Source organism: Puntigrus tetrazona, chromosome 4 (assembly GCF_018831695.1).
Source record: "Puntigrus tetrazona isolate hp1 chromosome 4, ASM1883169v1, whole genome shotgun sequence".
In the NCBI taxonomy this organism is placed as follows: domain Eukaryota; kingdom Metazoa; phylum Chordata; class Actinopteri; order Cypriniformes; family Cyprinidae; genus Puntigrus; species Puntigrus tetrazona.
The window spans coordinates 3119891-3132232 of NC_056702.1; the positions used below are offsets into that span (position 1 = coordinate 3119891).

General features: G+C 38.6%; 1 protein-coding gene across 16 annotated transcripts in view; it reads left to right on the plus strand.

The window, feature by feature from the left end:
* erc1b (ELKS/RAB6-interacting/CAST family member 1b) overlaps positions 1-12342 on the plus strand; it is a 187244-nt gene that overhangs the window by 376 nt on the left and 174526 nt on the right. For 14 of the 16 annotated variants that reach the window (XR_006250571.1, XM_043236260.1, XM_043236258.1 and 11 more), the window contains exon 2: positions 8800-9679. Coding sequence is in view for 15 of the 16 variants with exons in the window: in XM_043236260.1 (XP_043092195.1) it covers positions 8987-9679 (693 nt within the window). In the remaining variant the exon portion in view is untranslated. Of the gene's footprint in view, positions 1-583; positions 708-8799; positions 9680-12342 lie in introns of all 16 variants that reach the window. The other 2 variants (XM_043236247.1, XM_043236248.1) reach the window with 2 other exon arrangements.

Below are 12342 nucleotides of genomic sequence, written 5' to 3' on the forward strand. Positions count from 1 at the left end.
ATATGCGCACCGGAGACTGTTCAAATGAAACGCTGTTGCGCCAGCAAGCAATGGAGGAACAGGAGGAGGGGGGAAAAAAGAAAAAAATACACACACATATTCCGTGTTAGAGAGGAGTCTCGTATAAGTGGCGAGTTTGTGATTCGACACAAACGGCTATAGTGAGACTATCTGGACACTATCGTGTGGTTAAAAAAAACCCCTCTACGAATCCGTCCAAAGCTTCAGCCCAGGCGGTGTCAACCTTCTTTAAGACGAAACCCTGCGACTACATGTGCATTTCAGACTTTCACTCCTGATTTCTTCGCTTATTTCCCACGTAGAAGAGATTTAAAGCGTCCGCGAGGCGGTCACTGAATATCCGCGAATTGTTACAAAGTATCTCCCCACTCTCTGTGACGTCAGCGGGAAAATATGTATCGGTTACAAAATACCTCTTTTCTTCAGGACAGACGCAAAAGTGTCTACCCGCTGGGGAAATGTTTACCCGAACTCTAAACCGAGAAGTTGTGTTTATTATTGGGCGAAACAAACCCTGGAGCACAACAGCTCTGTTTAAAGGCAGATGATGTTGTTGTTACAGGACCCTGCAGGTACTTCAGTCGAGTGCCGTTCCCCACAGATTCTCCTTTAGGATCATTTGATTGGCTCCTCTGTGAAGCTTCCGAGAGCCCCTCCCTTATTTTTAACCACGGTATTTAATACATGTATGTGTGTGTGTGTGTGTGTGTGTGTGTGTATATGGATGTATGTATGTATGTATACACTTAGTTACTGTACTATTAAATATTGATGATAAATGTAACTTATTCCTTCATTGTTTTTTATATATAAATAATTGAGTCTTTATCAGCTCATAGTAATTGCATGGAATATCTGCACTCATTTGTATATTATATAATTTAAAAATTATACATTTCTAATCATTTTTTTCTTGAAAACATGGACCTTTTTGTTGATGATGGTTATAAATGCAAAATAAATCTTTTAATGGATGTTAAGGGTGTTCGTGTGTTATGAATAATTGAGATATCAATCATATATCTGGTGATGCAACAGCTGTCTCGCGCATCAGTGCTTTGGTTCAGTACTGTTTTGTGTCGTTGATTCTTGTTTATGGGAGGCTGTGCTTCTTTTAGTGTCTAATCACATGGCATCAAACCGTTTTGCTGTGAATGCCGCCAATAGAATAGACCAGCGGTGTTTTCTTGCTTTCACGGTCGTGTGTATCTCAGCAGGTTTCTACAGTTGCGACATTGTAATGTCAAGCCGACATGGTGTGAGCTCATACACAAACAAACATGTTTGACTAACGGTTTTTCAAACGAACAAATATCGAAATCTATGTCTACAGAGCAGAGTGTGCGTGTTTAGCACGTAGTGAAATACTTCTGGCCTCCAGGGTTTGTGTCTGCATCTTCTCAGACCTGGAACTTTCCCAGGAACTGATGTGACACCTGGTTTGGATCATACCTTCTGTCTGTTCGGTGATGAGGGGGACTGAATTACAGCAAAGAAGATCTACGCGCTGCCTATAACCGTTTGTTCAGTTTTTTTAGTAGAGAAGCGGCAAAAGTATAGATGTTTTGTTTGACTAAATTGAGATGTATTATCAAGAGAAACTGCTGAGATCAGATTGTATATGATTGACCGGTCTCTTCTTTTGTAAGATCTAGCCAGGTCTTCATTTTTGTTTAATACATGAGAAATACAGGTAGGTGAGTGATCTTAATTCTGAGACAGGCAGGAAAGTTTGTCTTGTGTCAGCGTGTACCAGCATGCTTTCGTTTCTCAAGGGAAAGGTGTTGTTCTATTGGTGGTTTGAAGCCGATGGAAAAATGTATTTTTACTTTTGGATATGTGGTCGTGTTATGCAAGAGAAACATTTGAAATGGTGAAGCTATGGTGGGATGCAGGATGGGTTTTAAGGATGCATCTGTGTTTAAAACGCTTGGCGCCTCATAATGTAATGCTTGTAACCTGTTTTTAGTTAAGATGTAAATTAACATGACATCAATATAATTATTTTATTTTTATTTAAATTCTTTAAATTTCAGTAGATATTAGACATCTGTTTTTACATTTTAGTTTTTTAAAAAAGAGTTTTTAATTATCATTAAATATCAAATTTTATATATCTATATGGCATCACAGCATTATAATAAAAACAGTTACTCGGTTTCAAAGTTTGATAAATATTATATTTTATTTATATTATTGCTCATTATCTATATTTTTACAATTCTGTAATAAAATTTTACATATTTCTGCATTTTTAGCTCGCTTTTTTCCATCTAACGCTCGTCATACCTACATTTACCCAAAGCATTTAAAATGATTTATTTGTCTGTGTGGTTTATTTTGAATTAATTCGGGCAAAATTATATTTAACAGAATTATAAAATTTGGCTTTTATTGATTATCGGCGGAAATGTAAGTGATTACATGCTTGTTATCTGCCATAATCTGTGGCATACCTTTTAATATGAAATATCTTCAGCGGTATAACACCGCGTGCTAATTAAAGCAGCGGCATCACGTCCACGCGTGAGGATGTCTGCTCCGTTGCGTGTCCTCTGCTGACCTTAGTAGTACACATCACTGCGAACACACATTGGTGACGTCTTTCACAATTACACCTGCCTGCAAACGCAACGGCAGCTCAATGACTGTGCTGAGCAGGCCAGGCTCAAGCTGTCCAGATCGAGAGAGCCCAGCAGGATTCTGATCCTCGTGCGGTTTAGCATGTCTGCTGCGGGCAGCCCGTCTTTGACCTAATTAACTCTCGCAAACAGACAGACGGACAGACAGGGCACGAGAACCTGTCAAGCCAGAGAGGAAAAGCACATTCAACACCGGCTCTCTCGTTTCATGCTAGCAGGTCAGGACTGGAGATGAGGATTGATTAGTCGATCTGGAGTCTCAGAGGAACGATGTGTTTGCTGAAGAGTTTGTAACAACATCTTTGGTTTATAGTTTTAAAGCTGTGGGTTTGGGATACAGTAATGCGTAATATGGGAATCATTTTACTGCTTGTAGTTAATAATCAGTTGCGCAGTTATTGTACAGTGTATAAACAGAGTCAAATTTATGAAACTTTAACTGTAATAGTATTTCAGTGTGTTACTAATATATCAGGCAATTGATTGCACGCAGCCAACGGGATTCTGGGCCAAATAATGCAATGTGAAAGAGTCGAGGCAGGTGGAGGAAGACGGAATCAAACTGTAGTTCAGACCAACAATCGAACAGTGTGAAAACAGCCTACGGCTGCTTTGGCCTTGGAGAGCTTCTGTTTAGATCCGGTTTCGGAGGAGGTTGGTGGATCTTCTACCCCCGGTGATTCTCTAAAGAAAATTTTGTAATGCTTCACCTCTTCTATTTTTCATCCTCCAGAAATCCTCTTAGCTGATTTACAGTAGTGTTACTCCTTGAATCACTTCCAAACCGACAGTCTTGTCAACAGATAAGAAACTTCTGGATGAAAAATCTGGATAATTTAACTGATTATGCCTAAAGCTTAAGGCAGCCATTTAACCTCTGTTCAAATAGGTAAGAGATATGATTTACCTCAAACCATTTTTCTCAGAAACCAATAAATTAGCCAAATAATTATGAGACAATGACAATGTACAAACACTGCAATTTGGCTAAAGGGTTAATGTAATTGTTATTTTCAGCTGGTTTATTACCATCGTTTTCATTCAGTTAGTCATGTTATGTAGGATTAAATATCTGCTATATTGACCACAAACCACCATTGGGTCTCTAGATATTAATATCTGAGCTGACATTAAGAAACAGTGAAAACCCTATTATCCAGAGAACATCCAGGTTTTGCGGATATGTAACTCATTTTATTATTTAGTTATGTCACCCATCTCATCCTTTTCCATATCAGAAACAAGATTCTTAGGTTGCGTACCTGTCAGATATCTGATTCATGTTTTAAAGTTACCTGGATGTTGAATGCAGAAGAGCAGTTTAAGTGCGTGTGGATGTGGATTGAATGAAATGCGCTGTGGTTGTAGTTGTTTGAATGCTGATGAATCAGTGCTGCCGTCTGGATGTTCAGTGATGTGAAGTGACAGGCCGTCAGTCTTCAGGCAGAGCTTTTTAAGTGCGCTCAAAACTGACCTCTGTTCCCGCCTATAAATACGGAGACAGAGGCAGGCACACACTGTCCCATTGATGCCGTTACGGAGGTGAGATGAGGCAGAACCATTCATTGGGTTAGAGAAAGAGACCATTGCCAGAAAGATACTGTAATATCAAGCGGGTAGTTTAATTTACACCGTATTGATTATAGTAGGCAGCTTTGTAGTTTACAGTGTGAGTTGCTGACTGTAATGTAGGGTGTGGGCTTGGAAGGTTTGATCATGTATTCTGACTCAGCACTCCAACCATTACTTTAAAAGATTTGACTCCGTTTAGCTGCATGATGTGAGTCATGAGCAAAATAGTGTGTGTTTGTGCTCTAGAACCAGGGAGGGGTCATATACTAAATATTCACTATACAGTTGTTTTTTTTCACAATGATTTGTTGTTTTTTTTGTTATTGTTATTCATTAAATGAATAAATGCTGTATTAAATAAAGAAACATTAAAAAATATGGAATCTCAGATTCATGGTGAGTTAAACGTGCATTTTAATTGGTTATTAATTTAATTTGTAATAAATGGTAGCCTTTTATTTAATTCAATGTTTTTAAAACATTATTGTTAGTGAAATACTACTACTCGCATTCTCTTTGTAATCATTTGTGAAATTTGCTAGCAATTTCTGAGGGAGAATTCAAAGTGTTTCTCTTTCAGTGTTTGAATATATTCTACGTAAGAAGGAGGTTTAAAGGACAATTTATGTTTTTATTTGTATGTGTCTTTTATTTAGGCCTACTATTTGCTTTAAAATAGAGTCTGTCTGGCTATAATGGTTAATCTGATTACACTTCAAAAAAAAATCTTGCTTATGAGTAAGAATAGCGTAATGGCCTTTTTTGTTGAGTTTGAGTCAGTCTTTCTGCTGTTTTTAGTTCCCTCTCACTTTTACATCCCTCTCACTTTTGACGCACTGCCTTTCCAGAAGCTTAAACGTTCAGTTTTCGCATTTGGAGTAGGTTTTATTTATTCTTTTTAGTAAATAAATTCCTTTTTCTAAATATATAACAAGGTAGTACAGTGCTTCTATAGTTTCCAGTTCTTCGAGCGATTGCGTAGTAAACATTGGTTTTGGCCTATTTTTGTGTGTGAGGATTTAGGCCAAATGTAATGGAAACTTACTGTTCCATGAGGCAGCACTACATTGTGAAAACCCCTGTTGAAGAGCAGAGCAGATCACTGTAATGGAAGGAGATATGGCTGGAAGGAGCGAGTGGGAGAGAAAGAAATGGAGGGAGGGTACCTTTTCTTGCTGTGTCCACTGCCCAGGTGTAATCCACCTGCCCGGGGCGAACCAGATGGCGAGGAGCGAGTTCTTAAAGGAACAGTTCACCCCGTAATAAACACACGCTTAGTTTACTTTATTGAACTTAAGCTTAAGTATGCTTTTTGGGCCTGTAACTTTAAATCATTTCAGAATTAACGTGTTCTTAATAAGTAGGTAACACGTGTATATCCATTGATAATTCAAAAGAGGTGGGTCCCTAAGCGGCTGCCAACCCCAGTTTTAACTCTGCCCTGCGTCTCACACGTGTGACACATTCCCATTATTTCTGATTGACTCTCTCTAGAGCCTAGTTGTCCTGATCTCCTTGCATCTGCCCTGTTTAGCTGAAGCGGCATGCCCTTTTCTGTCTTGCCCTCGTCACAAGAAATATCTATAATATTTTTTTTTTTTTTTTTTTTTTTTTTTTGTCATGCTGTGCTTTACTGATTTGAGCACTTAAAATGGCAAACACGCAGTTGCAGATTTGTATATTTTGGTTTTGTAGAAGCTTGTTGTGTTTGTGCGTGTTAGGAGGTTTTGATTTGTTACTGTATTTTCATCTCACAATTTCTAGCCCTCCGTAACCATATTGATGTTACATGCGAACGAAAATGTGATTAATTAAACGATTAATCACGCCCATTGTTTAAGTAATGTATGTGTGTAGCGTGCATATATTTGTTACGTTATGTTTATGTAAATAATCACACTTTGTACATATACATATTACGTTAACCAAAACATAACACAGAACCTGACAAATGTTAATTATTGCTTTGTTAACCTGAAAATATTTGACATATAAAATGTTGCAGAAAATGTTCACAAATGTCTAATTATTGCTTACTACATTGGTACTTTGATTTTATATATATATATATATATATATATTATACATATAAAGATATTATATATATATATATATATATATATATATATATATATATATATTTATATATATATAGTCTATATATATATATATATATCTGAATACATTTTGAATATATATATATTTATATATATATATATATATATATATATGAAATTGTGTGCAAATACGTTTACATCTAGGCCTACATATATTTTATAGACTGGGATGATTAAGGCATAAAAAAGGCTGTTACATAACTGCGTTAAGTGCAGGCATTTAAAACATCTTGTCTCAGCTTGAGGGAATGTGACGGGGTTAGACATGCCCACTACTTTAATGATTTGGCTTCCGATCGTCAGCAGCAGAGGAAGGAGATCTGCGCTCTCTGCATCTTATCGGCTCCGTTCTCTACTTGAGTCTATCACCACTTGAAACGTTCCTCCATGAGACAGAGCTGTTTTGATTCTCTTTTTCTTTGTATCGTGTTCTGTATAACATGCTTGCGTATGTGTTTGTCGGGCCATTTCCAGTTTCAGTCTGAAGGGAGTCTGCGGTCAACATACTTCATGTTGGGTTCATTTTCATGTAGATTTTGTCCATTGAGACGCATTGTGGCTCTGATGTTAGATTCTTTCCTAATGAGAGAGTGCGGGTACGTTGGCTTGGGCATGATCGCAGCTTCATCGAGCTTTTTCCTGGCTTTTGGGATGGACCAAAACACTGCTCAAATGTCCACTGCCAGCCTCTTCTCAATATATTACCCTTAAGCTGCATTTGTGGCAAATATTTAGGGTTTATCATCTAAAAGTCAAAAACCAGACGGATTGAACAGTCAACCCTTTGCCTAGCTTTTAGTGATAAAATAGCATTTATAGAAAAGATCATGTATGAGACCCATGTGACCCGGTTTTGCTAAAAAACAAAGATGTGTTTTACAAGACACAATGAAGTATTTCATCAGGGGTAAATGCACAAGACAAAAGGCAGCTGCCGCTTGAGGCCGGCCTCAAATAAACAATCCTTCTCTTTGAACAAGCTCGTAGCTGTGTTCATGTGTGATTAGAGATTTGGTTTCTTACCCCATCAATGGCTTTGTATTGATTTAATAAAGCAATAGCAGAGTCATGAAAATGTTTCTATTAGAATTTAATTTTTGTCTGTAATGAAGCACATAATGTCTGTCATGGTTCAACTGCAGGTGTTACACATACATCCAGGTGCTACACTGAAGTAATCTGCCAGTAATGAGGTGCAACAGTCTTTGCGAAAACCTCATGAGAATCGAATCAAGCAAGCAGTTCTTCTTTCAGGTTACACAATCGGTGTTTAAGAAAATATAACGGTCTTAAAATGTTTTATGTTGACTACCATTCAACTTTTGCTTACCAAGGTTACATTAATTTAAACAAAATTAGAAATATGGTAAAATAATATTTACATTTTTAATGGCTGTTTTTTTTTTTTTTTTTTTTTTCTGTGATGCAAACCTGAATTTTTACCATTACTCCAGCCATTTGCTGGTCAAGAAATATTTATAATCAAATCATTGTCAGTGTTTAAATAGTTGGTCTAATCCTTTTTTACGGATTCTAATAGATAAAAAGTTTAGTTAGACATGTATTTAAAGCATTATAAAGGATCATTAATTATTCATAATGTGTACTGTAACACATTATATCTTGTCGTAAATAAAAACCAAATAATTGCATAATAACAATAAGTGGCTAATGTTATTATAACTGTTGTCACAATTATTAATGAGATTATACTATGCATTATAAGGTGCTTTACATGGCATAATTAATGCAGTGCATTATACTAAATTAGCATTATTTTCTGGCTGCTTTATATAGGTTTGTATGTAAGTACTCGGTAGCTTGAGTCTGGGATTTAGCACATTTGAAGTGAAAGTACTTGATGAACATGAAGAGCATTCACTCAGTATTGTTATCTAATTTTTGACCAAGATGGCTTTTAAAAGCTTTTGCATCTGAACTCTTCATATCTTTACTCTCACCTTGGTTCCATTTAAAGCATCCTTGCTAACTAAAAATCTCAGCGACTCAACTTTTGAATGGTAGCGTGCAGACTGTTGTGTTATTCATACTCCTAAAAAAAGCTTGCATGATACCAGTAGCTCAGCTACTATTTATTTGAAGGCTGTCAAATGTTAAAGCAAGTTGCCACTGATAAAGAAGGCAGAGGAAAGGACTGTGAGGAGAAGATGAAGAGAGGCAGAGGTAGAGCTGAGAGTGCAGTATAGGTATTGGACAGGAGCCACAGAGCTAAAGTAAATACAGTGTGGCATGTGAGTGACCTACATAGAGCCCAGTGAAGGAGGTTAAAGCGTAAAGTGTACCAGACCTGTTCATTAGCCTATTATTTCCTCTCTGAGAAAAGTGCAAGGCAGCAGATGCCAGGGAATACTCAACTAGATCAGTGAAAATGTGACAGGAATGGTTTTAACTCTCCATAACTTTCTGTCTCTCCTTCTCTGTTGCAGGAATATAACATGACCCGATTAAACGGATAAACCAGCCACTCTTCAACACATAGTGAAAATGAAACCTCTTCATTTTTGTATGCTTACAGTAAGCCAAAAGTAGACCCTTCAAGATTTACAAAAATCATCTTATCAGTCCATATCGTCCTTTTCTCTTCACGTTTGCCCTTCTCCGGTCAAAACCACCATGTATGGCAGTGCCCGATCCGTGGGCAAGGTGGAGGGCAACCACAGCGGCGGGAGCAACCAGAGTCCTGGTCGCTCGCCCCGTCTCCCTCGCTCGCCCCGTCTGGGCCACCGCCGCACCAACAGCACAGGGGGTAGCGGAGCCGGAGCGGGAGGTCCAGGTAGTAAAACCCTTTCCATGGAGAACATCCAGTCTCTCAATGCTGCCTACGCCACGTCTGGCCCCATGTACCTGAGCGATAACGAGGTGGTGGCGTCCGGCCCGGATCTGCCGAAGAGCACCATGACGCTGGGCCGCTCGGGAGGACGGGTGCCTTACGGGGTGCGCACCACCGTCATGGGATCCAGCCCGAACATCTCCACCGGGGCCCCCGGCTCCGTTCCCACTGATGCCATTGCTTTCGGAGACCACCATATGCCTTCCACCCTGGCGTCCACTGTGCCTCATTCACTGCGCCAGGCGCGGGACAACACCATCATGGACCTGCAGGCCCAGCTCAAGGAGGTGCTCAGGGAGAACGAGCTCCTGCGGAAGGAGGTGGATGTGAAGGAGAGCAAACTCAGCTCCTCCATGAACTCCATTAAGACCTTCTGGAGCCCTGAGCTGAAAAAGGAGCGAGCTCTGCGCAAGGACGAGGCATCTAAGATCGCCGTTTGGAAAGAGCAGTACAGGGTCGTCCAAGATGAGAACCAGGTGAGGGGAAGATTATGTGGATTTAGAGTACTATGTGCAATGCATTTAACTTCTGTAATATTATACATGCATATCTCTGAGGGAATCACAATATTTGGCTGGAAATAATGTAGCCTTTGTTTTGATTACTTTTATGGTTTCAGCTTTTTAAAAAAGCAATATTGCTTGGGATGCATTGACATTACAATTCTGGCTTGTAAGATTTAGAAGCTACGGCAAGTAAATATATTACAGATAAACCACCATAATTTAAATGTTTTCATTTTAAAAATGAATTTTCACTTTGGGATTTGCTGAAGATTACGTGTTTACGATGCTTTCACACCTTATTTAGTTCACACTAGAGATTGCTGTCCCCCCCGGTTCATTTGGGCAGGTGATAATGCAGAAATTGTAACCGGATGTGTTGCAAAAGTAGACCAAGCAAGCTCGTTGATACCTCCTTAAAGAGGTGGTCTCGGCACGCTTACGAGACTACGAGAAAGCGAACCGACCTCGACCCAGCTGCAAAAAGAACTGTGCATTTTTTAACTAAACCAGTTCATCATGGGACGAGGAAGTGTTTGTTAACAGTTTGCAGTCTCGGGTGTGAAGCCTGTGGTCTGATGACCATATCAAGTCGCACCTTTTTAAAACTCACAAGAACTGCTCAGTTAAGGAAACGGTTAACAGATCTGTGGAACAATGCCGGGTTAAGGCAAAGAAACTTCATACTTTTCCCGCATTCTCCTCCTGACCATTCGAATAGCAGTGTAGGGAATATGTTCAAATGCACATCTGGTCAATAAGTAAAACAAATGTTGTCATGTGACTGCATTTTGATTATTTTCAGCTGTTCTGCACCAAAGCAAGCAGTGTGTTTTGAAAAGGAACCAAGTATCTGCTCAGTATCCGCTGAGACTCTATGATAAGAAATAGTGCACCTGGCACTGAGGCGGGCATGTTTAAGATATGGCTCAATTTGTCTTTTAGTGTTTTTTTCAGAAAAGGCTTGCTGAGAGCCTTCAAACATCTTGAAAAAACCATCAAAGCAGTTTGTTTGATTCACGTTGGCAGGTGTTACAATTAAAAACGCTAGACAAGTGGAGCTTTTGCATAGCATGGACAACCGTTCGGCAAAGCCAGTATAACTTGCACATTCCTGCTGTTTTCCTTTCAGTTTATTGTAGAATAATAAAGCTTTTTAAAACATCCATTTCTCTTCTGCAGGCTGTAGTTTAACACGCGTCCATCCTGACATTTCCCATTTTATTCTCCTTCATTCGTGTTGGATTTTGCTTTTGGTGTAAGCTGTAATTTAGCGTTTTCCCATGTATTTTTAGGGCCTGCAGCCTACAGCATGTAACAGACTGCAGCATGTGGCATAGACATTAACTGTTATCGTTATACCACCACTCTCTTTTCAACAGGAAGATGTTTTTATGTATTTAGTCTAGTCTGTGAAAATCAGACTTGGGCTGAGTTTTCAATGTTGACATCTGCCAACTTAAGGAAAGACCTTTACGTTGCAGTGTCTGAATAGAGTAACTTTGAACTCAGCTGGATTTCAGAGACCTTTAACATTCAGATGGTCTTGTTGCAAGCGACTCTGGCCATGCTTTGCTTCTGCCTTGGCTGAACCATGAGGCTGATGAGGGGCTCGTCGTCAATTGCCTTTTGCTTTTCATTGACGGCGCTTGGTTGATGAAGACTCGGGTGATGTTTGTGGCTAAAGACCAGTGGGTTTAATCTGCATGTTATCCCACTTGGTCTGCTTCGTACAGTGAGCTGGAGTATTTGACTGATGAAATCGGATTCTGTCTTGATGGGTTTATCTAGATAAAGTCGATCAATATTCAAAAGAACCTTGATCACTTAAACGAACAAGTCAATTTCTCAGGAGAGCGAGGCATTTAAAGGAGGGATAAAGGAACAGAAATGAGTGGAATGGGCCTTGAATGCCCCTTTGAGACCTGTTCAATTATGAGATGTGACACAACAAACCCCTTTAGTCAGCCAACTCTCATTCATTCACCTCCTCTGCTCGTATCTCTCTCTATTCATTCAACCCACATGCTAGTAAAATGGATTCGTGAGCACGCGTTCTCTCTCTTCGGTTTGGGGATGCGTGAGTAATAAAATTCTGGCTGATATGATAAGCAATAATTATTAATGGCTTTCTTTTTCGTATGATAGATATTTAAAAAAATGTTTCATATTTTGTAGAAATTATTTTTACTTGTATGAAAAGTAGATATTTAAATTGAGATTAAATGTTAATAATTAGTGTTAATAATGTTAGATGGTGACAAAGGCTAATCTAAATATGAAAGTGATGTAAATAAGCAACTAAATATATAGGCAAAAAATTCAATAAATGTTTTTGTTTAAATGAATGATCAATCGAAAAATGAAAAAATGGGGAAAAGAGCATAAATATGATTTATATAGCCGAAATGTATGTAATATTTATTAATGATGAAAAATAAATACATATATAAAATGCATTCTAAATTGCAATAAGGGTTCACAGTATTTTACAGTATTTTTTCCTCAAAGCATCAATTGAGCAATTAAAAAATGCACCATTTAATGACACAACATGCATGTTATTATCTAAAAATGTAGAGATGCATGACACGGTATAATTTGTATTTCCTAGTGTAATGTCACTTTTTCATTTT